The 22732-nt window shown below is 54.7% G+C and overlaps 11 protein-coding genes across 11 annotated transcripts; 5 read left to right on the top strand and 6 right to left on the bottom strand.

The window, feature by feature from the left end:
- Positions 1–9: 9 nt before the first annotated feature.
- M409DRAFT_18221 (uncharacterized protein) lies at positions 10–871 on the top strand (the record flags this gene model as incomplete). The annotated part of the gene is made up of 3 exons (XM_033804410.1): positions 10–171; positions 230–281; positions 363–871. The coding sequence occupies 3 exons, from the start codon at positions 10–12 to the stop codon at positions 869–871; spliced, it is 723 nt and encodes a 240-aa protein (XP_033672879.1).
- A 532-nt stretch (positions 872–1403) lies between these two features.
- M409DRAFT_50593 (uncharacterized protein) lies at positions 1404–2794 on the bottom strand (the record flags this gene model as incomplete). Its single annotated transcript, XM_033811573.1, has 3 exons — positions 1404–1624; positions 1680–2332; positions 2505–2794. 3 exons carry the CDS (start codon positions 2792–2794, stop codon positions 1404–1406), a joined length of 1164 nt encoding a protein of 387 aa, XP_033672878.1.
- An 864-nt stretch (positions 2795–3658) lies between these two features.
- Positions 3659–4641, bottom strand: M409DRAFT_50592 (uncharacterized protein; the record flags this gene model as incomplete). Its single annotated transcript, XM_033811572.1, has 5 exons — positions 3659–3723; positions 3782–4042; positions 4150–4279; positions 4468–4480; positions 4625–4641. 5 exons carry the CDS (start codon positions 4639–4641, stop codon positions 3659–3661), a joined length of 486 nt encoding a protein of 161 aa, XP_033672877.1.
- Positions 4642–5055: 414 nt separating this feature from the next.
- M409DRAFT_18218 (uncharacterized protein) lies at positions 5056–5492 on the top strand (the record flags this gene model as incomplete). Its single annotated transcript, XM_033804409.1, has 2 exons — positions 5056–5286; positions 5346–5492. The coding sequence occupies 2 exons, from the start codon at positions 5056–5058 to the stop codon at positions 5490–5492; spliced, it is 378 nt and encodes a 125-aa protein (XP_033672876.1).
- A 704-nt stretch (positions 5493–6196) lies between these two features.
- Positions 6197–10016, bottom strand: M409DRAFT_50590 (uncharacterized protein; the record flags this gene model as incomplete). The annotated part of the gene is made up of 3 exons (XM_033811571.1): positions 6197–6631; positions 6670–9336; positions 9378–10016. The coding sequence occupies 3 exons, from the start codon at positions 10014–10016 to the stop codon at positions 6197–6199; spliced, it is 3741 nt and encodes a 1246-aa protein (XP_033672875.1).
- An 800-nt stretch (positions 10017–10816) lies between these two features.
- M409DRAFT_18216 (uncharacterized protein) lies at positions 10817–12166 on the bottom strand (the record flags this gene model as incomplete). The annotated part of the gene is made up of 1 exon (XM_033804408.1): positions 10817–12166. The coding sequence occupies one exon, from the start codon at positions 12164–12166 to the stop codon at positions 10817–10819; it is 1350 nt and encodes a 449-aa protein (XP_033672874.1).
- A 725-nt stretch (positions 12167–12891) lies between these two features.
- On the bottom strand, positions 12892–13718 carry M409DRAFT_50588 (uncharacterized protein; the record flags this gene model as incomplete). The annotated part of the gene is made up of 4 exons (XM_033811570.1): positions 12892–13002; positions 13069–13230; positions 13284–13425; positions 13624–13718. 4 exons carry the CDS (start codon positions 13716–13718, stop codon positions 12892–12894), a joined length of 510 nt encoding a protein of 169 aa, XP_033672873.1.
- Positions 13719–14173: 455 nt separating this feature from the next.
- On the top strand, positions 14174–15200 carry M409DRAFT_18214 (uncharacterized protein; the record flags this gene model as incomplete). Its single annotated transcript, XM_033804407.1, has 4 exons — positions 14174–14414; positions 14471–14698; positions 14753–15043; positions 15094–15200. 4 exons carry the CDS (start codon positions 14174–14176, stop codon positions 15198–15200), a joined length of 867 nt encoding a protein of 288 aa, XP_033672872.1.
- An 85-nt stretch (positions 15201–15285) lies between these two features.
- Positions 15286–15888, bottom strand: M409DRAFT_63501 (uncharacterized protein; the record flags this gene model as incomplete). Its single annotated transcript, XM_033815630.1, has 1 exon — positions 15286–15888. The coding sequence occupies one exon, from the start codon at positions 15886–15888 to the stop codon at positions 15286–15288; it is 603 nt and encodes a 200-aa protein (XP_033672871.1).
- A 420-nt stretch (positions 15889–16308) lies between these two features.
- On the top strand, positions 16309–18834 carry M409DRAFT_18212 (uncharacterized protein; the record flags this gene model as incomplete). Its single annotated transcript, XM_033804406.1, has 5 exons — positions 16309–16736; positions 16814–18173; positions 18236–18422; positions 18515–18575; positions 18741–18834. 5 exons carry the CDS (start codon positions 16309–16311, stop codon positions 18832–18834), a joined length of 2130 nt encoding a protein of 709 aa, XP_033672870.1.
- Positions 18835–20394: 1560 nt separating this feature from the next.
- On the top strand, positions 20395–22518 carry M409DRAFT_50585 (uncharacterized protein; the record flags this gene model as incomplete). The annotated part of the gene is made up of 1 exon (XM_033811569.1): positions 20395–22518. The coding sequence occupies one exon, from the start codon at positions 20395–20397 to the stop codon at positions 22516–22518; it is 2124 nt and encodes a 707-aa protein (XP_033672869.1).
- Positions 22519–22732: the final 214 nt, after the last annotated feature.

The raw sequence follows: 22732 nt of genomic DNA, 5'->3' as shown, positions 1-22732 counted from the left end.
AACGCAGCAATGTACTCTGGGATGAACGGCTCGATCATGCCATCGGCCGGCCACTACAGCGACATGCAAACACTCATGCAGAACATGGAGTCACTCAGCGGATGGCTCGAACAGAACAGACAGGAATGGGCACAGGTTCAGGAAGGGATCGCACGAGTTGAAAGAATACAAGTAGGGTTTTGAGGCTCATACTCGCTATGGACTGGACACTCATTGTTCTTCTTTCTAGGGTAGACTAGCTCAGCAGGGCCAGTTGCCTTTACTCAATGGAGATACCCAGCGTATGTTTCCTGTTCATTATGACTGACATGAAGCATTTCACCAACGACATTTGATCCGCCTGCTAACGTATCGTCAAAAAGCCGTCGAAGAACCCGCACAACCCACCATCTCCCAACTCCAAACCGCCCTCGCGACCGCCAACAACCGCCTCGCCTCCTTCGAACGCACCTACCAAGAACAAATCCGCCTCCAACAACTGTACGAAGACACCCTCTCCGACACGACCGACCGCATCCGGCAATACTGCTTCGAGCAGCAAAACCACATCATCGCCGTACACCAACACTACACGCAGCTCCTCTCCCAAGCACGCAGCGAGACAATCGAGGCGCAGCTGACGCATCAGGCGTGGCAGTCTAGTCTGCAGCGGTTGAGCGAGGGCGTGAGGTCTGCGTTGAAGAGCAGAGAGGAGGAGGGCCTGCCTTACAAGAGGAGGATTGCGGCGCTGAAGGAGGAGAATCGGATACTGAGGGCGAAGGTCGGATGGGATCCGCCGGCTGAGAGTGAGGATGAGGAGGAGGGTGCTGGTGCTGGTTTGGATGAGGGGAGGGGACGGGTTAGTCAGGGTGGGATGCATGGTCAGGAGTGAGATGATGCTGTTCAGACGCCGATGATGGATATGTCACGAACAGATATGACGGACTGCCACGCTTGAGAACTTGCATTCGCAGGATGGAAAATGCTACCAGGTACGTCCTCTATTGGTCATATTGTCCAAAACCTTCGGCTTGGTCTGATGATATGCAGAGCTCGGCAGCGGCATCCAGGCTTGAAACAGTCAAGGCTTGACGGGAGATCATGAACGGACATTCTTAATATCAAGCATGGAAGCCGTTCGTGGCCACTCGAACGATGCACCTACAAGCGCAGCACTCCTACTACAGACAGTCACAAGCCACGCATGAGATGAATCGATATGAGATTGCCAAGCTTCTTCAGTTCCAGTCTCACTGAATCCCTACATTACATTCTGGCCCCAGCCTTTTGACCGCCCAACAACCCCAAAACGAGAAGCCCCAACAACATATCCTCCCTTGTTGTCGGAAGCGAATATACGTCTTTCTCATTCTCTCATCAAACTCATGCATGCATGCTCTTTCAAAGCTCTCTCTCCGCGTGATCTAGAGCTTCCTCATATCCACCACACACCGAATGCAGTCACCGGCGTGCATGTCGTGGAAGGCTTGGTTGACGCCCGAGAGGTTTTGTCGGTGGGTGATGAACTCGTCGACCTTGAGCTTGCCGGTCATGTAGTCGTCGACGAGGCCGCCCATTTGGCTGCGGCCCTTGACGCCGCCGAAGGCACAGCCTTTCCAGACGCGGCCGGTGACGAGTTGGAATGCTAGTGAAGAGATTAGTAAGAGACAAGGAGGAGTTGAGAGGCGATGAAGACTTACGTCGTGTAGCGATCTCCTGACCAGCAGCCGCAACACCAATGATGATGCTCTCACCCCAACCCTTGTGGCATGCCTCGAGCGCCGAACGCATGACATGCACGTTACCAGTACAATCGAAGGTGTAATCGCAGCCGCCGTCGGTCATATCAATCAGTCTCTGCTGGATCGTCTCGCCATCCTTGAGGTCCTTGGCCGGGTTCACGAAGTCCGTAGCACCGAACTTGCTCGACCACTCCTTCTTCGAATCGTTCACATCCACCGCGATGATCTTGCCTGCACCGTTCCTCTTCGCGCCCTGCATGACGGAGAGACCGACACAGCCCGCACCGAAGACAGCGACATTCGATCCCTTCTCAACACCACCCTTGCCGGCTGTGATGACGGCCGCACCGTAGCCCGTCGTGATACCGCAGCCGAGCAAGCACGTCCTGTCCATAGGCGCCTTTTCCGTGACGGCGACGACGGAGATGTCCGCGACGACGGTGTATTGCGAGAAGGTGGAGCAGCCCATGAAGTGCAGGAGGTCTTTGCCCTTGCACCTGAAGCGAGATGTGCCATCGGGCATGACGCCTTTGCCTTGGGTGGCGCGAATCTTGCCACAGAGGTTCGTCTTGCCGGAGGTGCAGAACTTGCATTCGCCGCATTCTGGGGTGCTATGAAGGTCATTGTCGTTAGCAATGTTGTGTCTTCTTCAGTATAGGTAGAAGTGTTCAACAAGGTGAAGTCCAACCAAGCTCAACAAGGCAATGAACCATCAAGGTCCGCCGCTCAAACACCACACTTCACACACGCCCAATATAAAAGAAAGAAATCTCCACAACTTACTAAAGCGCAACAACCGTATCCCCCTTCTTCACATTCGTCACCCCCTCGCCCACACTCTCCACGATGCCCGCGCCCTCATGTCCCGCAATGACCGGGAACGCGCCCTCCGGGTCCTTCCCACTCAGCATGTACGCATCCGTATGGCACACGCCGGTATAGTACACCTCTATCCGCACCTCGTGGGCGCGGGGCGGCAAGACCTCGACGTCCTCGAGCGAGAGGTCTTTGCCGGCTTCCCAGGCCACGGCGGCTTTGCAGGTGATGGATTTGCCTTCGGTGGAGGAAGACATGGTGGGCAGGGCAACGCGGAACGCTTCGTGGAACTTTTTTGTGTGTGTATGTGGTTGGTGGTGGAGAGAGAAAGACGACCTTGATGGATATGTAGCAAAGAAAGTCGGATCAGCAGCAGCAGCAGTACAGGTAAGAAAAGGAAGCAACGAGCCCGGTCACTTTTACTCCTCACTTGTTACCAGCAAGACTCTGCCAATTTGAGCGAGGTTTTTGCTGGCAGCTGGGCCTGGCGATGATGCATAGTTGCTGGGGGCGTGCGTGGTGGGGTTGTTAGGAGGGGCACACCTCTGAGCGGATCGTTGGCGGCAACGGAAGAGAGAGCTCTCCATGGGCCAAGCAGCGAGAGACGCAGGTTTCCTTCAAAATCGTCGGCTTCAATCGCCGTAGCGTCCCGTCTGGCAGTAAGCCGTAGCGGACTTCCGTATCTAGACCTACAAACCGTGAAGCTCTCGTCGACACATCTGCACGTGCTGATAAGGCTGGAGAGTGGCAAGAGCATTCAGAAAAGTTATCCGACTCCGTCCTTCGCAATTAGAAGTAATGCGCGAGGAGGATCTGAGTGATGGACGCGGAACGGTAGCCTGCTGGCAAAAGTCTGAGGTAATCCCTTACATACAGAGTCTACTCGTCTCAAACGCCTGCTGCTGAACATACAACTACAATCATGCTAGGGGCGGCGCGTCTTCCGCACCATTATTCAGTTGGCGATGCCTTGCCAGTGAAGTCGTAGTAGCTAGCGCCACAGGCCTTGCACTTGGCAGATTCTCATGCCTCCGCTTTTTCCACCGTTCTCCGTCTTGTCATAGCTATGCGCATGGGTTGTCGTTATAGCTTGTCTGCGCGGTGTCTGCTTTCGCCTTAGCTTAGCAGCTCTCTGCAGAGCCAGCACGCGAGTTCATGAGCAGAGCAACAATCAATCCGTAAAGACCTAGATGCTTTCGTCAGCGAAGACGTTCCGGATACTTCCGTCGACAAGGATGGCATACCCAAGACTTCAGCGAAAATGAGAATCAGAATCATTCCGACGAACAACCTTGGCTGTTGTGCGGTACCACGGACACCAGCGTCACCAACGATGCCGATGGCGAAACCTGCGGCGAGACCAGCAAGACCGACAGATAGACCAGCACCGAGTTGGATGAAACCAGCGAAGAGCGAGACCTTTTGTTGCAGGTCGTTGGAGATCAGGACCGACACGACGAGACCGTAGATGGCAATAATACCAGCCATAATGACTGGAATGATGTCTGTTCGATGCATGTTAGCATTGCCAAGTATGCCAACCGGATGCTGCGCCTCAGATCGCGAAGTTCCTCGAGGCCATGTTTGCAGCGCAGGTATTGGAGACACATACTCTTGACGATCAAGTCGGGCCTGAGGACACCCATAGACGAGATACCAACACCAGCCTTTGCGGTTCCGTATGCAGCGCCGAAGCAGGTGAAGACAATGGCGCTAGTGCAGCCCATCGCACCGAAGAAGGGCTATAACCACAAGTCAGCCTCCCATTCTATCCTATCAAGCCTCCTTCCCGTTCTCCTCTTCTTAAAGACGTTCGCCGAGCGTCCCTTCGGATATATGGTGATGGATTCGAGTTCGTTGGTAGGGCGATTCGAAGGCTCGGCAAGCCAGGAGATGGCGCTGTTTTGCGGCGGGTCTGGAGAGTACTTACGGCATACACGGGACTGTGAAGCAGATACTGTTAGCTTCAGACATCATAGAATAGCAATTCGAAGACATCTCAATGATGCTTGATGGCATATTGAAGCTCGAAGGCGCAGCATAGCTGGCACCTTCAACACGAAGGCAAATGCGCTGTTTCCACGTACCAGAGATCGGTCGACATCTTGACTGACGCTAAAGGAGGCTGTAGAGGCTGTAGAAGCTGGAAACTTCGAAATCGAAGATGTCCTGGGGATGTCGCGGTGGCTGTGGGAGTGTTTTGGAGCTGGTTGGTGACGCCGCGAAGCTGGCACCGAAGGAGAGATGATGCTTGACACTCTCGCCAAAGTCACGTGCAGCAAGCCCACATGGCCAATCGGCAGCAACCGAAACCTTGTCGACGACATCTTCAAATTTCTGGACTTTTTACTCACCTGTGCGCCGATCCTCGTCTCTCTCTTCGACACCACACACCAAGGCCGTGAACCCAAGCTTCAATCCGGGCGAGCCTTTCCGAACACACACAGCCACCCTCCCAATCTCACAGTTCAAAACTTCTTCTTACGCGACAATCACCACTTGCGACAAAGTCGAAAAAATGGCCGACCAATCCGCCGCATGGCCCGTCGCCGACCAGGCCCTCACGCAGGAGATCCTCGACCTCGTCCAGCAGGCCTCGCACTACCGCCAGCTCAAGAAGGGTGCCAACGAAGCCACCAAGACCCTCAACCGCGGCATCAGCGAGATCGTCATTCTGGCCGCCGACACCACCCCGCTTGCGATTCTGCTGCATCTGCCACTGTTGTGTGAGGACAAGAACACCCCATACGTATGTTATAATCTCGAGAGAAGGCTTTTATGGATATGTGCTGACTTTGATATCTGCAGGTCTACGTCCCATCCAAGATGGCCCTCGGCCGTGCTTGCGGTGTGAGCAGGGCAGTCATTAGCTGCTCCATCACCACCAACGAGGCCTCCGATCTCATGGGCCAGATCCGCGCGCTGAAGGACAAGGTCGAGCGTCTCATGATCTAAAGAGATATGGCTGGACACCAGAGGCTGGAGTGATGACGTCTTGGAAGGTGCTGCTGTGGCTGTGATACCTTGGTCGATGATCGACAGATCGAAGAGAAAAGGCTGAGGAGGTCGTGGTCGAAAGACTGTCAAAGACATCTGCAGCAATGCAATCAGGATAGTGTGAAAGAATGAAGCAAGTCTGTCGCGAACATTTCTTCACATGTCAATCTGAGAGCAAGGATGAGTCTTGAAAGACGGTCAGTGGTCAAGATCACTGATATCAAGGATGGAAGATAAGAAAGACCAAATTTTTCGCAAGACCCATTCGATTCTGTGTGATACATGTACAAAGCCCATCGTCCATCGTCTGCCCATTCTCATCTATCCCATATCCCATGTCCCAAAATTTCCAAATGGCAGCCAGCACAACCTGGGACGCCCACACAAAAAGGTTCTCAAATCCCAAACGCCGTGATACATGTACAAGTCATTGTGCAGAGAATGGCAGCCAGCTCAACCGAATACGCCAACACAAAAGAAGCTCCCAAATCCCAAACGCCGTGATACATGTACAAGTTGATTTGCGAAAAAATGGCAGCCAGCATGACCTGTTTGCGCCAACAAGGGTCTTTCCAAAGTCGCGGTGTGTAAGTTGTCGGTAAGGACTGGACGGCGGGGCAGGAACCCGCCTGGTTCGCATGATGAGGGCTGGATGTGGTTGCTCACATCCAGAACATCTTGTCGTTGAGGTTCTTGTGCCAAGGGTTGCCGTTGGGTCCCTGGCCGCCCTTCTCCCAGGCTCTCTCGATTGCATCCTGCAGAACTTCGACGGTCTCATCCCAGACCTCCTTGTGGTTGTCAAAGTACTTCCACAGATACAAGCTGGCGCGCTCGCAGAGTTTGTCGGCGAAGTAAGCGGGGGAGGCGTAGGAGACGGCGTTGGTGGAGTGGGCGAAATTGTAGCAGAAGCTGTTGGTGAGATCTTGGAGGTTGTGCTCGCTCAGATTCATGCCGTTCTCCAGGACGACGTAGTGGGTTGGTTTGGCTGATGTGCCTGTGGTGACGACGTCGTGGGATTGAAGGAAGAAGTCGAAGTTCTCCGGAGACGTGATGACTCGATCCACGAGTGGCAGTTGCCCGTCCTGCTTCCGTTCCCACTGTCCGGGTAGAAGCGCGTGTTATGGCGTTTGATGACCATGACCGTGGTCATCTGCAGCGGACGAAGGGTTTTGTCGCGGGTTTCGTTCTCCCATGCAGTCTTGATGGCCTGAATCTCATATGTGTGGACATCTTGGAACTGAGTCTTCCCGGTACCGTCTCGGTAGTAAAGAATGCGAGCAGGTGCTCTGCCGCCATTCTTATTCTTGCAAGCGGCAATACGTTCGGTTGCCATGCTCGTCATGCTGGTGGAGTCGATGTACTCTTTGCCTCTCTCCTGGCGGCGAGCAGATCCGAGGAACGTGGCGAATCTCCCGTCGACACTTCCAACAAGAGCAGCAATCGTCGGCATGGGCTTGACACTGTTCTGCTTTGGGTGGATCAGGTCAGCTCCCAGAACCAATGTGTCGCAATCTGCCCCCGCGAGGAGTGCGTTGAAACCTCCTTGAACAAGGTGGTTCTCGTTGCCAATACGAATATTGACCTTCATGGCATTGCCTGCCATGTAAGGATTCTGATCCTTGTCTTTCATGGTATCCGCATTCAGCACAAGAGATGGCTTTCCGCACTCCTGGTCGACGATAGAACGGAACGATGCGTATGCTTCTCGCGTTGTAGGGCCAGACAACACCATGACAAGGAGGTCTGCTGACTTGCCCTCCGGTCCTTTCAAGAACGCGGCCGTTCCTGCAACTCCCCCTCGGACAACTTGCGGCCTCAAATCAATGCCATTCATTGGTATGACCCTCTTGAAAGCCGCCATGACACCATTCATGTTCGAGGGTCTGGTAGCAGTAGGAGCATAGGTGAAGATGACCCCTTTGTACAGCTTGTTCTGCGTGTTGACGAAGTTCTGATTCCTCGTAGTCCAAGATGATAAGTTCGTGATACGTTGAGACCGGTACTGGATGGTTGGCGACTGAATGCGCCTGAAAGGGACACTCATCATGTTGGACGAAATTGCAATGCCCGAACCACGCAATACGGCCGGCTGTTGCTGGGTTCGTCCAAGACCAAGTGCAGTGAGACCAATCCGCTCTATCGTAGACCGGTTCTCCGCCGGTTTTTTGCTTGCAAATGTGATCATCTCGCCTGTCATGTCACGGTGGACGGTGTCCAACGTTCTGCGATAGATCTGACCAGGCAAGACCTCCAGCTGATCAGGAAGATACCAGCATCCTTTGCCTGGATCGGTGCTTCCAGTGTTGACGCAAATCTGGTTGGGGTTGCTGCGGCTGGCTTCTGCTGGATGGTTCGCATGGAAGAAATCCCAGACACTGACCTGCTGTTTCTTCTCCATGTCTTCGAACTTCGTGGCACGCGCAGACGTCGTTGAGAACCCAGTAATGGTCTTCGTCCGGCGTTTGTCGTCGTCAAGCGACTTGTCCTTGTCACTCGACTTGGCACGATTGTACTTGATGCGCACTCGCAAACCAACGAGATGGTTCGTCGCGTTCTTGTCGCCTGGTATGCTCATGTGGTTCGTGTTGAAGTGAGCAAGGTACGCAGCGACATCTTGGTGTTTGTAGAAGACACTGAAAGCAGTGTTGACATTGAGAAGCAGATTGCCCTGACCAGCCTTGAGGTTGTTTGAAAAGCCTTGAAGAGCGATCATGCCCCATTTATTGAAGTCTCTAGCCGTAGACGCCAAGAAGAAGTGATTGTCGCCAATCTGGAAGATTTGATTCTGACCAGTCGAAGACTTTGCATTTTGAGCAACGCCGTGACTGACAAGCATGTCTATTGCTTGCGCCGTGCCACGCTCTTGGTAGCCTGGATTCTGGCCTTGTGCGTATCGATTGAATTGCTCGAGACTGATCTGGCGTTTGAACAGGATGTCCAGTCGGAGATGGCGAGATACTTGCCCAGATGCCTGTTTCTTGTTGTAGTCGGGCACTTGGATGCTCTCAATCGATTGGTCAACCTGCTGGTTCTGATCAAGCGGAGTCCAAGCAATGATTCTGCCTTCCTTGTTGAATGCAAAGGAGTCTCGATTGTTGTTCAACTTGCCGGACAACTCGATCAATCGCTCCATCAAGACCTTCTTCTTTGGGCTGGAAAGGTTCAGGTCTTTCTCGTGAAGCCCGACGACCTGGTACTCGTAGAGGCTTCGATTTCCGCTGACTGTGACCTTGAAGTGGTTGGTGACCAACGTGCCTGAAGACTGGGCGGTAGCTGTGGTGGCACTCTGCTGGGGCCGAGAAGCACTGTACAAGCTGTTCTCAGGAATCTCCTTTGGAAGAGTGCCGGTGCTGGCAGTGGTCTCGCCGGAGGCAGTCTGATCTCCGTCTGCGGTTGGTGCATTTCCTTGATCTTGCGCACGATGCTGTCCATCTGCACCTCCATCAGACAGCGAGTCGTCAACTGGAGGACCATAGCACGTGTTTGCGGCATGCTCCAGCATCTGCCTTGTGATGAACCGTCCGTCGTGCCTGTGCCGGTCTCGGTCAAGACAAACGGAGTTGATCTGAAGCTCGAGATCTGCAGGGTACTTCTCTCGTGCTTCTTCAATCCACACCTTGTTCTTCTCCTCCACCATGGCTAGGAACTTCTGACAAGATTGCTCTGTGGGGAGCAGCGGCGCAATCTGTGGTGTGGTCTGATCTGGCTCATCTCTGTAGGCCCACCACAGACTACTGGGCTCGTTCTCGTCGCGCCGATAGCCTTTCATGCATTCTTTCAAGTCGCCGCAGTGATGGAGGGTCTGCAGGGCGATCTCTGGCTTGGGCACCGATTGCAAAGCACAACTGGCAAGTCTGTGATGCCGAGACTGGAAATGTCGAGTTTGCCGTCAGTCTCAGAAGCTTGAGTGCTCTCCGAAACACCAGAGTCCTTTGTGGCGCTTGCTTCCGGCACATTCTCTTGAATGGTAAGCTCTTGAAGTGCCTTCGTGGTGCTGGCTTCCGGCTCGTTGCTCTGAGCTGATGGCTTGATCTTCTGTTTGCCAGCGCTCTTGGGCTTGGCCTCATCGTGTGCCGAGCGGTGAACTTGATCGAAGGCATATTCCAGAAGCTGCTTGGAGAGGGGGACCGACGTGCTGTACTCCGCATTTTGCTTTGCGATCTCTGCGGTGACGGCCTCCTCGAAAGCGTCGTCGTCCGCGAAGTTGTCTGGTCCGACGGTGGTTCTGGCAGCGGCGTCGATGCTGACAGCCTGGTCGATGGCAGCTTGGCACTCAGCGTTGGAAGGTAGGATGGTGGAGGGATTGTCGATTGGAGCATCGATGAAGCCGCGCCACATTTCGTTGGTGCTGTTGTCCTTTTGGGCCTGGCATTTGCTGAGGTCCTTCTTGTGCGTGGCATTGCAATAATCAGCAATCGGTCTCGTGGGACACCGAATGCAGGGCTTGGGGGCGTTCTTCTTTCCTTTTCCTTTGGGTGGCATGTTGCTCGTACTCTTCAACACAACTCTTTAACACTCAATTCTTTCTGATTCGTTCTTTCTGATTCTTTCTTCTTTCTTCGGAGTGCTAGACCTTGAGAAAAAGGGGAGTTTGGGGATATCGGATGAGGGAGGAGATAGGGGAGGATGGGTGATGTCCAAGAAATCCAATCCAGAGGGGACGACCGCTGAGCATATATCCTCCTGTTCGCATAAAGCCATCTTGCTCTTCCGTTGAGGCCTAAGACAGATTGCTGGGGAGCAAGCGGTTCGATAAAGCTTGAAGGGTCGTGTGAAAGGAGATAGGCTTGCCATGTCGTTGTTGGAGGTGTGTTCCACGCAGGCAGATAAGCAATGCTGCGAAGATGCATGAAAAACGCCGTTGTCTACTGAGTGGCCTCCAAGGAAAAGATCCTATCATCCTACATGCAAGTCCGCTTTGTGCATCTCGTTAGGCATGCAAGACATACGAGCGGCAGCAAACATCCTTTGTGGCAGGTCTTGTCTGATTCTAATATCTGCGAGGCGTGTCTTGAGAACTTTCGGAAAGGTACATGAGGCGCAAGCAGCTTCTGTAAGGTCGCATTGTTTCGTCAGGCTCCAGTGATATCAAGTCTTCATACTGGCCGAGGTGGTTGTCTCCCGAGTGTCCGAGTAGAGTAGATCGAGAAAAAGAAAACGCCAGAAGGCGGCCACGTTTCTGAACCCTTTCAAGGTACTGTAGAAATCTACATCTAATCTACATCTAAACACAGCTCTTACCATCGCCATCATTCCAGCATCATCATCACCGCAACCAGATCCTACAAGTGCGCTCCCGCCCCATACGGCACGGCCTTCGCACTCTCCACATCCACAAACCCATAATGCACCATGCCCTCATCCCCCTTCATCTTCTCCGACCACGTCCCCATATCCTTCATAAACGCCTGCAAATTCTCCTCCTGGGACATGTCAATCGGCTCGACGTCCTTGCCCGTCTGCTTGATCTGCGAGCCCGCAATGACGTTCGTCAGGCCGAAGTTGTTGTCGTCGACAAGCTGCTTGATCGCTCCCTTGACTTTGCCCGAGAGGATGTCTTTGCAGAGGTGCGGTTCCTGCGTCAGAGGGCGAGCGAGCCCGACGCCGTCGACGGATTGCAGGACGTTGACCATGGCGCCGACGGATTTGAGGCCGCCGGTGATGTACGTCTTCGTCTTCTTCATGGCGGGGGCGATGAGCTCGGCGAATTCGAGGAAGAAGGCTTCGCGTTTCTTGGTGCTCTCGCGTTGGTGGGCGAAGGCGAGTTTTTCGTAAGTACCGCCGCTGAGCTCGACGAAGTCGAAAGTGTTTTGCTCGAGGAGGGCGCAGAGTTGTTTGGCTTCTTCGGGTTGGAAACCTTTGTCTTGAAATTCAACCGAGTTGAGCTTGATGCCGAGGACGAAGTTGGGCTTGGTGCGTTTGCGGACTTCTAGGGCGACTTCGAGGATGAGGCGGGCTCGATTCTCTAGGCTGCCGCCGTACTTGTCCGTTCGTTGGTTGGTAGTTGGGGAGAGGAATTGGGCAAGGAGGTATCCGTGAGCACCATGAAGCTCGATACCATCATACCCAGCCTTCTCGAGATATTCTGCAGTATGAGCCCAACCATCAATGAACCCAGCAATCTCCTTCTCAGAAGCAGCGTGCGGCTTGGCAAAAGTCATGCCCATGATGTTCATGTCCAAATGGACATCCGACGCAGAGACCGGGTCTTTCTGGATGTTCGCCGTGACCTGTCGTCCTGGGTGCGAGACTTGGCCAACGACGAGACTGCCATGTGCCTTCCCCTGCGTGGCCAACTCCTTGAACGCCTCGAATCGCTCGCCCTCGAATGGAGCATCCTTTGGCACAATGGGGTTACCCGCAGCCTCGAGGTGGTCGTATTCGAACATGATGTTGCCTGTGAGTATCACACCAATCTCACCCTCGCCCCATCTCTTGTACGCATTGATCAACTCTTTCGATGGGATGCCTCTCGCCTCGAGGTTCTTCGGGTCCCAGCTCGACAGACGTTCGGTCATAGCTCCCTTCATGAACCGATTTGAAGCAGTCTTGCCGCTGAACTCGAACGCCAATGGCTCTCCCAATGGCTTAGGGTCGACATTGTCGGATTCGTATCTCGTAGAAGGAGCCATTGTTGCTGTGTTAATGATAGATATCTATAGAGGTGAAGAGAGTGACCAGACGGAGACAGTAGTATTACAGAGGAAAGAAGAAATCAACGCATAGGTACTTATCTATCCTTTATACCCCCTTCTCCAACTTCCCCAAGAAAATTGGAGCAAGCAGAAAAGAAGCGCTTAGAAATGCATTGCTTGGTGCAGTGGAGGCGACGGTGATGGTCTGGAGACGTGCTGTCCGGTCGGCAGATCATGCAGATGACGTAAACTCGAATTGATATATGCCTCGACATCCGTCACCACTTTCCGTTCCTGTACAGTCTTCGCAAAAATGAGCCGATGTAGACATGCGAATAGGATCTTGATGAGATGATCTGATGACTTTGGAGTTACAGAAGAAGTAGTAGCAGCCAAGATGTCAGCCCTTCTAATCCTCGTGTCGTCGGATCAAACCCGAGATATACCGAGATACGTCCTACAGTTCGTACAGAATACATGGAGCTGTCGATAAGACCCTTGTGGTCCACAGGCGATGACTTTTCTACATAGAATACTCGTCTCCAGACCAACGCACCCCTGTCTTGCGACATTGGCCTTCTCTACGACTCTCGAACACGTATGGATCGAGCAATCCGTTGGCGTTTGTCGACAACCACCATACGTAGACTGTCGATGCAACTATTCCCTGCCGAGCCTCACAAGGCAGCGGCATGCAAGTAGGACTAAACCCATCATCAGTTTCACCAGTCGCAAGCCTCACTCAAAATCTCCGCCAACTCTTCCAACTTCCTCTGATCCTCCTCCTCGAACCCATTCTCCACCGCACAATCGATATCGATTATTGCCACGGTCTAGAACGCGGTCGATTAGCACATCCCCCCATCCACACACAACAAATCCTCGTATTCCAAACACACCTTTCCCCCTTTCACGACCGGCACAACAACCTCACTTCTGCTCTCAGAATCACACGCAATATGACCCGGGAATTTCTCCACATCCGGAACCAGCTGCGTTTTCTGCTGAGCAGCGGCGGCACCGCAGACACCTTTGCCGAATCTTATAGTCTGGCAGGCAACCTGTACACAAATCAACATGGGGACTTGAGACGAGGAAAGGGTCGGAGTGGTACTTTTCCGTGAAAGGGTCCGAGGATGAGTTGGGAGGGCGTGGAGGCATCGAGGACGTAGAACCCAGCCCAGTTGACTTGGTTGCTGGGAGAGGGGAGAGCGTGGTAGGCGTGCCAGAGCAGGGAGGCGGTGTTGGCTGTGTTACTGAAAAGATAGCGCAATGAGCAGACATCTTTGGGGTAAAGATTTGTGTCGGAGATTTACCAGACCTGTGAACTTTGATTAGCATTCGAGGATGTCTATGACAGGAGCAAGATCCAGAAATCTCACCCAGTTTCTCTGCCCATCAAAAAGTCCCTTGGCCTGCTCGATGACCTGATCGTACGCGGCGGCTTTGCTCACGCCGGTTGCGAAGTTGGAGGAGTCGGCGTGGACCTTGCATTGCGATCAGACTTGCCACCAAGTGAAGCTTCGGGAAAAAGGCGTAGTATCACCATGATGATGTTGTGTTTGGAAAGACAAGGCTGGTATGGAGTTCGTACCTACGTGCGCACCCAAAGGATTCTGGCAGAACGCAGCGGGGTGTTAGGGAGTTTGATATCCACGTCGGTTCCAGTAGCCGCGGGATTTGTAATGTGGCTCTTGATGAGCTTTGGGTGTAGAGCATAAAATCCACATTTTAAACGACGTGGTTACTCCGCGGACTTGTGGGCGAGATCTACACGGCAGGACTACCTTCCGACGCCCAACGAGCGTCGCCGCTGCGACAACGCAGTGAGCTATCGGTCTTAAAACAAATAACATCCGACCTCACCATTCCATTCGATCTCTTCAAAATCGAACGATTCTCGTAGAGAACCCCACCTGCCACTCAATTGTTTGAAGAATATCAATTCCGTGCTCCTCCCACCCAGTGTCCCAACAAGTCCCAGCCTTGCTCCGGCCATCAACAATGTCCACCCTCAAACCCTGCTGTGCCACAGGCTCCCTACACACGGGCGAGCCCAAAGGCCGCATCACCAAAGTCCACGGTCTGGATTGCTACGTCGCCGACGCTCCCAGCGGAACACCCGTGAAGGGCATCATCGTCATCATCCCCGATGCGTTTGGATGGACGTTCCCCAACAACAGAGTGCTTTCGGATGACTATGCGAAGAAGGGGTTTACGGTGTACCTACCCGAATTCATGGACGGTGAGTTCTACGATTTTCACTGCGGAGAGGTGATGGATGTTAATAAGGTATTGCAGGATTCGTGATGCCGCCCGACATTATGGATTCTATGAAGGCGTTCTCGGCGACGGGGTTGTGGGGCAATTTGGCCAAGGTGGGACATTTCCTGTACATGGTCCGCAACTTTTTCCCTTTCCTGTACTATTGCCGGGCTGCTGCTTCTGGTCCGAGGGTGTATGGCTTTTTGAAGGCATTGAAGAAGAATGAGGCGAAGGACCTGCCGATTGGGACGGCGGGGTTTTGCTGTAAGTCTCGCCATCAGGTGGAACGTCGTGGAGATGCTGACGATGGGTGATCAGGGGGCGGCCAATTCGTGACGGCGCTGTGCCATGACGAGATCAAAGCGGATGATGGTAAACGACTGACCGTTGCTGGATTCGTGGCGCATCCGTCGTTCCTGAGGTATCCAGCGGACATTGAGAAGATCGTGCTGCCGTACTCGTGCGCTGCGTCGGAGATTGATCCTCAGATGTCGGCAGACAACGCCAAGCAGACGGAGGAGGTCTTAAAGTCCAAGACGGCCAAGACGAAGGATCAGGGTGTTGAGCATGAGTTTGTGATGTACAAGGGCGTGCATCATGGTTTCGCAGGTAAGTCTCCATTGTCGCGAGCCGTAGAGCAGTTGCTGATCAGCTTCCAGTGCGAGCCGATGAAGACGCGAAGCACGAGGCCGAAGCTGGCAAGAAAGCGGAGGAGCAGGCCGTGAACTGGTTCACGAGGTGGTTCGCCAACCCACCACCATCGTAAACAGATCTTGCAACGACCAGAATCCCACATCAGAAACCAACGACAGAAACGAGACCTACGAAAATAGCACCCCCAAAGGAAAATTTCACCCCATCTTCCCCCTAACATACTCGCCCCTAACCCTCTCCATAAACCCCACAAACTCCTCCGGCCCCGCACCCTCCCCCAACCCGCCCTCCTTCAATACCACCCCCATCCTCCCAAGCAAAACCTTCGCATCCCCCTCCACATCCCCGGGCCGCCTCACAACCGTAATCCACCTCCACTCCTCCTCAACCGCCCACTCACCCCCCTTCCTCGCCCTTCCAATCCCCACCCCAAAAGCCCCCACCCCCGCACTCCCCCTCGCCGGCACGTACCGGATCCAAAACGTCAGTCTCCGCAACAGGGGGAGGTACGCCTCGTTGCAGCGCAGCCAGCGTAGAGCATCATCGGCTTTGGGCGCTTCCGAGTGCAGGATGAAGGGCGTGAGTTCGTAGTAGATGGGCAGGGTTTCCTCGCGGAGTTGCCGGGATACCCGCGTTAGGGGCGGTTGGACGGCGGGCGTGTAGGTGTCGAGTTGGTAGGGGTCGAGGCGGAAGGTTACGGTGGGTTTGGAAGAGGATGTCAAGGCGAATTCGAAGATGAGGGTGCGGATTTCGGCGGGGAGGGTGAGGAGGCGTGAGGGTGGAGGTTTGGAGGTGAACATGTTTTATGTGTGATCGGGTACTATTTGGATGTCCTTGTGGGTTTTTTTGGTTCCTTGATTCTCTTTCGTTTAGGAGTATACAGAAGAGGAATTAGATCTCGATATCCGAAGAAGGGGGCATCCAAGAACGTCGAAAGACTCAAAGCTCCGATCGCGGCCCAGCACGCATCGGCGACCGGAGTATCTTACAAGAAAGACAAGACGAACGGATAGCAGTACACAATCGAAGGAAAGGTCATTGCAATGTCCAAGATTGGGCCTTGGTATTCGAAGTGCATCGATAGTCAGACTCCAGGGATCAGATGACGTCGGGAGGTCGCGCCGAACTCGCTCCGACTCTTCAACCTTGACGCGTGACCACTGCCACTCCCCAGCACTTCGTCGTGAACAACCATCGCGTCGAGAGATGCCCGCAGCGAAATGCCACCCACCGACATCCCCTCCTTCGCGACGAGCCAGCTCTCTCTCCTCGACAATGAGCTGCAAGCCGAACTCCAGGAAACACAACTCCTCACCTCCCTCCACGCTCCCACGACGCTCGCCCGTGCTGGCCTCGCAGTCCTGAACCTCACCGTCGCATCCCAAAGAACAGGCTTCGGCGGCAAGACTCTGCTTGAGCTAGGGCCAGACCCGGCTGTGTCCAGTAATGGGGAGCTGCCGGAGCATGGGCTGCGGGTAGGCGATATCTGCGCTGTGGCGGAGCAGCCGAAGGGCGCGGAGAGGAAGAAGGAGCGGGAGGGGATGGAGAAGAGGGGTGCGGAGGGCGTGGTGACGAAGGTGAATAAGAGTGGAGTGACGGTCGCGCTGGATAAGGAGGATGTCGATGTACCCGGGGGCAAGTTATGGCTGTAGGTTTCAATGTGCAGCACGGTAAGTGGAATTGAACGGTAGGCTGATTTTTGGTGTTCTTTCTCTGCAAATGTAGTGTGAAGCTCGCCAACGATGTCACGTACAAGCGTCTGAACCAGACTATGACGAGGTTGCTGAAGATGCAGCCGGCGGAGCACAGTACCTTGACGCAAGTTCTTTTTGGCCAGACGTCTCCCACGCCGATTTCTGAGGATGAGTTGAAGATGGATGTACAGTGGAGTGATCCTTCGCTGAATGATAGCCAGAAGGAGGCTATTCGGTTTGCGCTTGCTAGCAGGGAGGTTGCTTTGATTCATGGACCGCCTGGGACTGGAAAGACTCATACCTTGATAGAGCTCATTCTGCAGCTGTTGAAGCGGAAGCAGCGGTTACTGGTATGCGGACCGAGCAATATCAGTGTCGACAACATTGTCGAGCGACTGGCGTCGCATAAAGTGTCGATGGTGCGGTTGGGACATCCAGCTCGTTTGCTTCCAAGCGTTCTGAGCCACAGTATGGAAGTCTTGACCCGGACCAGCGATGCTGCGGCTATTGTGACCGATATCCGAAGCGAGATGGACAGCAAGCAGGCATCGATACGCAAGACACGGAACGGACGAGAGCGCAAAGCCATCTATGGTAAGCTGAGAGAATTGCGCAAGGAGTATCGCCAGCGTGAAGGGCGTGTGGTCGGCGACTTGCTCCGTGAGAGTAAAGTGGTGTTGTCGACGCTCCACGGTGCCGGCGGATACCAATTGCGAGACCAGCGTTTCGATGTGGTGATCGTGGACGAAGCAAGCCAGGCTCTCGAAGCCCAATGCTGGATCCCAGTCCTCAGTTCCAGCGCACCAAGGCTCATCCTCGCGGGTGATCACCTGCAACTCCCGCCGACCATCAAATCCTCGAATACAAAAGGGGCGAAGAATCCAACCAAGACCAAGCCCAACACTGATGAGACTGCCGAGAAGGCCTCGAAGGTGACGGTCAAGGAAAAGGAGGAGACTCAGGTGGATGGCAAGAAGAAGGTTAAACAAGATCCTGTTCGACTTGAAACGACGCTTTTTGACCGCTTGCTGTCACTCCACGGCGAGACGATCAAACGCATGCTGACTACGCAATACCGCATGCACGAACGGATCATGCAATTCCCGTCCCGTGCATTGTACGAGGGCAAGTTGATGGCGGCCGATGCGGTGAAGGAGAGATTGTTGAAAGATCTTCCCTACGACGTTGATGAGACGGACAACACGTCCGAACCTCTCGTCTTCTGGGATACCCAAGGCGGGGACTTTCCCGAAAAGACGGAAGACGACGAAGACAAACAGAGCAAGTCCAGCTTGCTGGCTGAGAGCAAGGTCAACGATCTTGAAGCATTGATTGTGCGAGACCATGTTGCGGGTCTGATCGATGCGGGTGTCAAGGCTGAAGACATCGCGGTGAGTGTCCACGAACGGAGAGATCCGAAGATTAACAGCATGGTGCTCATAACGTGTTTTAGGTGGTCACACCGTACAACGGGCAGCTAGCACTCCTCTCACAGATGCTCAAGGATCGATTTCCAGGCCTGGAGCTGGGCAGCGTGGACGGCTTTCAGGGTCGTGAGAAGGAAGCTGTGATTGTCAGTCTTGTGCGAAGCAATCCAGAGCATGAAGTCGGTTTTCTGGGCGAAAAGCGCCGATTGAACGGTAAGTCTTGCAGCTGCAATGACCCGCTGTGCAGGATCCTGCGCGACATGTTGATGAAGAGATGCGATCGTGCTGACTGTGCGACTGTGCAGTGGCCATGACTCGACCCAAGAGACATCTCTGTGTGATTGGGGACTCGGAGACAATCAGCAAGTGAGTGACACAGCCGTTTCTTCCCCTTACGCTGTTGGAGTTTCGAAGGCGTGGTACAGACTCCCAAACTTCAAAGCGTGGTACAGATGCTCCCGGCAATGCGGTTGGGTTTTCTGTCTGCGAGATTGGGTGTGCAACCTGGATGCTGACGCTTGGCGATTTTAGGGGGTCCAAATTCTTGAAAGAGTGGATGGCATTCTTGGAGGAAAACGCGGACCTGAGGTATCCCAACCTGTCCGATCTCTCGCAAGACGGATGAAGCGGTGAAGGAGCATGAAGCTATTGTTGGTGTCCCGCGGAATGGACTTGACTCCGGGGCAGCGTGTTTCGAGCGAGCGTTCTTCCAAGTCATCATCCAGGTGACGTTCAGCAGAGTTCGAGCCGGCTGCAGGTTCACCATGCACCTCCTGCATGCTGCAGGGGAGCTTGTGCGAGCTACCACTCGATGGAGGGCAAACAGCGCGTGTGCGTCTGGTGTTGGAATCCGCGCTGTCATGCGCGAGCCCGGCGAAGGTAGCAAGGGCGGGAGATTGTGCAGTGGTCGTGGTGCTGCGAAGTATGGAGGGAAGGTGAGGTGCGAATCGCGTATAGTCTTCGATAGATCCACCAAATAGATGGCAGCGACGAATCAGAGGCGTGTGTTGCCACTCTCGCCCTCCAGTGTATATTGCAGCTATAGTCGCAACGGGCGGGACTATTGGTTTTCTAGACCCGGATCTGGGACGGTATGGGAGGGAAGATGGCTGCATGTTCGCCGGTCGACGACGGACCCTCGCGCGGCCCTGGACGTCCAATCACATGCTGTGGAGAGGCTTTCCGCAATCGTTGGAGCGTGGACCAGCGTGGTTAGGCGTCGGACTCGAATGGGTTTGCCGGCGCGGTCGCAATCCTCGACATCACCACTTTGATGAACAGCACGTCGTCGCCGGCCGAAGTCAATGCCTTCTTCTCACATCGCCCTGGCAAGCGTCAATGTTAAAGGCTTGGGCGTGGCGGCGGGCAGTTCGTTGACAGGTGCACATGCGGAGGTTGGAGTCGACAGCTACGTGCGACGGCTACGCTACTGCGGTCTGGCGCTCCGCATCCGCCTGAGATTGCAATATGTCCGTTGAGCTTTTCCCTCTCCGGCCAGTGTGCATGGAGTTGTTGCGGTGGTGCTGAGACACCACGCATCCACGCATTCATCCTGATCAGCAAGGAAGCGCTCTCGAGGCCGCGGGCCAGGCTGTGGCCTGAGAGCACCTCTCCGGCACAGTTCAAACACACCGACCTGCTGCAGCAGCAAGCACTTGGTCGCTGCTAGCAAGAGCCCGGCAGTCTAGTACGATATCACGCTGTCTGTCCCTCCCTCCCGCTCATATCCCATCTCTCCCTCTTCTGCTCCTCGTCTCCTACCCTCGCCCCAAGATGATCACCCTGCGCCGTGCCTGAGAGATCCTCCCATACAGCCCCCAGTCGGAACCTTGGGATCCCTCCGCCGCACATCGCGACCATCTCGAGCCAACCGCCCCCCACCCCTCCGGTTTGGCTCTGCAGCCCTGGTCAGCTCATCTGCTTTGGGCAAGAGCGCGTGGCTTGGTATCGCGGCCCAAGCACCCTTCTGTCTCCTTCACATTGGCACGGCGACCCTGACCGACCGATCTACTGCCACCACCTGTCCTCGGACACCTGCCATTCGTTCACCCACTCCCTACCTACTACCACAGTCTGTCCCTACCGCTGAACATACATCGATATCGCATATCTCCCGACCGTCGACGATCATTTAACCAGCCTTCACTAGGGAGATTGGCCTGCATGGATCTAGCCCTGCCTTTCAATGAATCATTCTAATAATGACGACGCGTTCGCCAGTAGTAGCACCCGCATAACTTCCAGCAAGAGCTTCGTACCTGGATCGAACCTCGATGCAGCTGCAGTGCCCTCCTCGCGGCTGCAGAAGCAGAGGTCGAACGCCGGTATGCGCAGCGCGAGCCATGGCCAACCCTTCTCCAGCGCTGGGCAAAGTATCGCGGCAATGCGAGGGGATGGGTCGTCTGTGAGTGGTTTTGGGGATGGGGCAAAGGCGCGGAAAGGATCGATTCGGAATGCGGTCAAGAAGATCTTTGGGAGAAGAGGGAGGGAAGTTGTTTCTCAAGGGCCGGATACTGGCAGTCATCCGCCAGCGTCCAGACATACATATCACAAGTCCGAGCCGACTGGTCTGCCACCACCGCGAGAAGATCCTGAGCCGTTCATTCAAGACACCAACTTGATCGAGCGGACATTCGCGGACCCTTACCAAGCAGCTCCATCTCCTCCTTTCCATCGAACGAGCTCCCCGTATGCGATGCAGTTTCCCAACAGTGTGAGATTGAAACCTATGGATTTGGGGAATCCGTTCATTGCACCTCCCAACCAGCTTCGACGACGCAAGACCCTTCCCAGCTTATTGCTGGAAGAGCGCGAGGAGTCGGCAGCTGATGTACCACCTAGGGAGTCGACGGACATAGCTCAAGCGAGCGATCCCGCGCGCGAGACGCCCACACCTCTACCCAAGCGAACGACGAGCCAAGTGAAGAAGGCAAGGAGGAAGTCGCGAAGTACGGATGATCTGAAGAGTTCATCGACGATTGAGCAAGCGACACCGAGGAAGAAGAGTAAGGAGATACGGCATCTGCGTGAAAGCTTTCAACCAGATGTGTTGCGTGCGAGCGGGTTCACGACGAGGTACAGGCCGAGAGAAGAGGAGCCGGAAGAGCAGCCGAACATCGTGCAGCGCAGGAGTCCAAGAGGGTTTCAAGGTGAAGAGGACGCGACACAAGAGATACGGAGTGGAGACGCATATCAGAATCAGACAGGTCCAGGTTCGGCGTTGCTGAGAAGCAGTCCGCCTGGGCAATACGGGCACCGCCCGTCACCCAGCTTTGGGGATGTTAGACTATCGTCGGGTGCGGGCACGGAGATGTCGAAAGATCTCGAGGATCGAGTCGCGAAGCTCGAGGCCGGCCTGCAGAACTTCCAGAATTCTTTGCAGAGGCTCACTGCAGAAAGGAATCGAAGGACCATCATCATGGGGAGCGTGAACACTCGACGCTCTTCAAACGACATGCGGACTCCCAGCCTGCTGGCAGACACGCTCGCGGATCCCCTGGAGCCTTCATCGTACGAGTATGAGTACGGCCACACGATACGACCGTCTACGTCGCCTCAACCACCCCCTCCAGCTCCCGCACAAACTCAAGGCAGTCTCGAAGACCCGTTTGGCCCCGACCTGCCTCGTCCGTCAGCCTCAGCTCGACAATCTATCCCTCCGCCTGCACAAACAGCACCACCTCCCGCTCGAGGCTCTACAGCAGGAACAAGCCAACCCGATCGCAGCCCAGAGAACTTCCCCATGCCACTGCAATCCCACCCACCAACGCAACACGCTCCAGCGCCCTCCTCCTCAACCGTCGGCACAGCCACCGCCCTCAGCACCCGCACAACACCCACCCAACCGCAACCCTACACCTTCTCCTCCCTCTACCAAATGCTCTCCGACGAACGCTCAGCGCGCCGCAAACTCGAAAACCAACTAAAATCCCTCCAGCGCGAGATCTCCGACCTCCACACCCAAGTCTCCATCAACACCACCGCCTCCTCCGCCGTCCACTCCACGCGCAGCAGCTACATGCTCGCGGGCTCCTCGACCCGGCTGCAGGAACTCCTACGAGAGACCGAGGAAGCAGGCAGTCCGCCCCGCTCCGCGCATGCCAGGGACTCCGGCGCTGGTGCGGGGATGATCAGTCGGTTCAGCGGGAGCGAGAGCGAAGCCGGCGTGGGCGGAGCTGGGGAGTATGGCTACGAGGACTCTTTGGCGACGCCGTATGAGGCTTATCGCACGCCGAGGGAGGGTAGGAGCGCGTATAGTCTTGTCGGAGGAGGCGGGGCGGGGAGTCGAGTCGATGCGGAGATGTTTTGATCTCGCTCGAAGAAGGAGTGAGTGGTTTGATACGTTTCGTTGAGGATTTTAGCATATAGGGACGATTTCACGTGGGTGGGTGTCTCTTGATTCTTGGGATTAGGAGTGGGAGTGGGATTGCGAGTGGGAGAGGCGGTTTTGAGCCAGTTGCATTTTTCTTGTGGCTTTTTTTTTGTTGATTCTTGTAGGATACCCAATTTTCTCTGCCTATCTA

The sequence above is a fragment of the Zasmidium cellare genome (genome assembly GCF_010093935.1).
Source record: "Zasmidium cellare ATCC 36951 unplaced genomic scaffold M409scaffold_4, whole genome shotgun sequence".
Classification (NCBI taxonomy): Eukaryota; Fungi; Ascomycota; class Dothideomycetes; order Mycosphaerellales; family Mycosphaerellaceae; genus Zasmidium; species Zasmidium cellare.
This window is presented reverse-complemented; position numbering and strand designations above follow the sequence as displayed.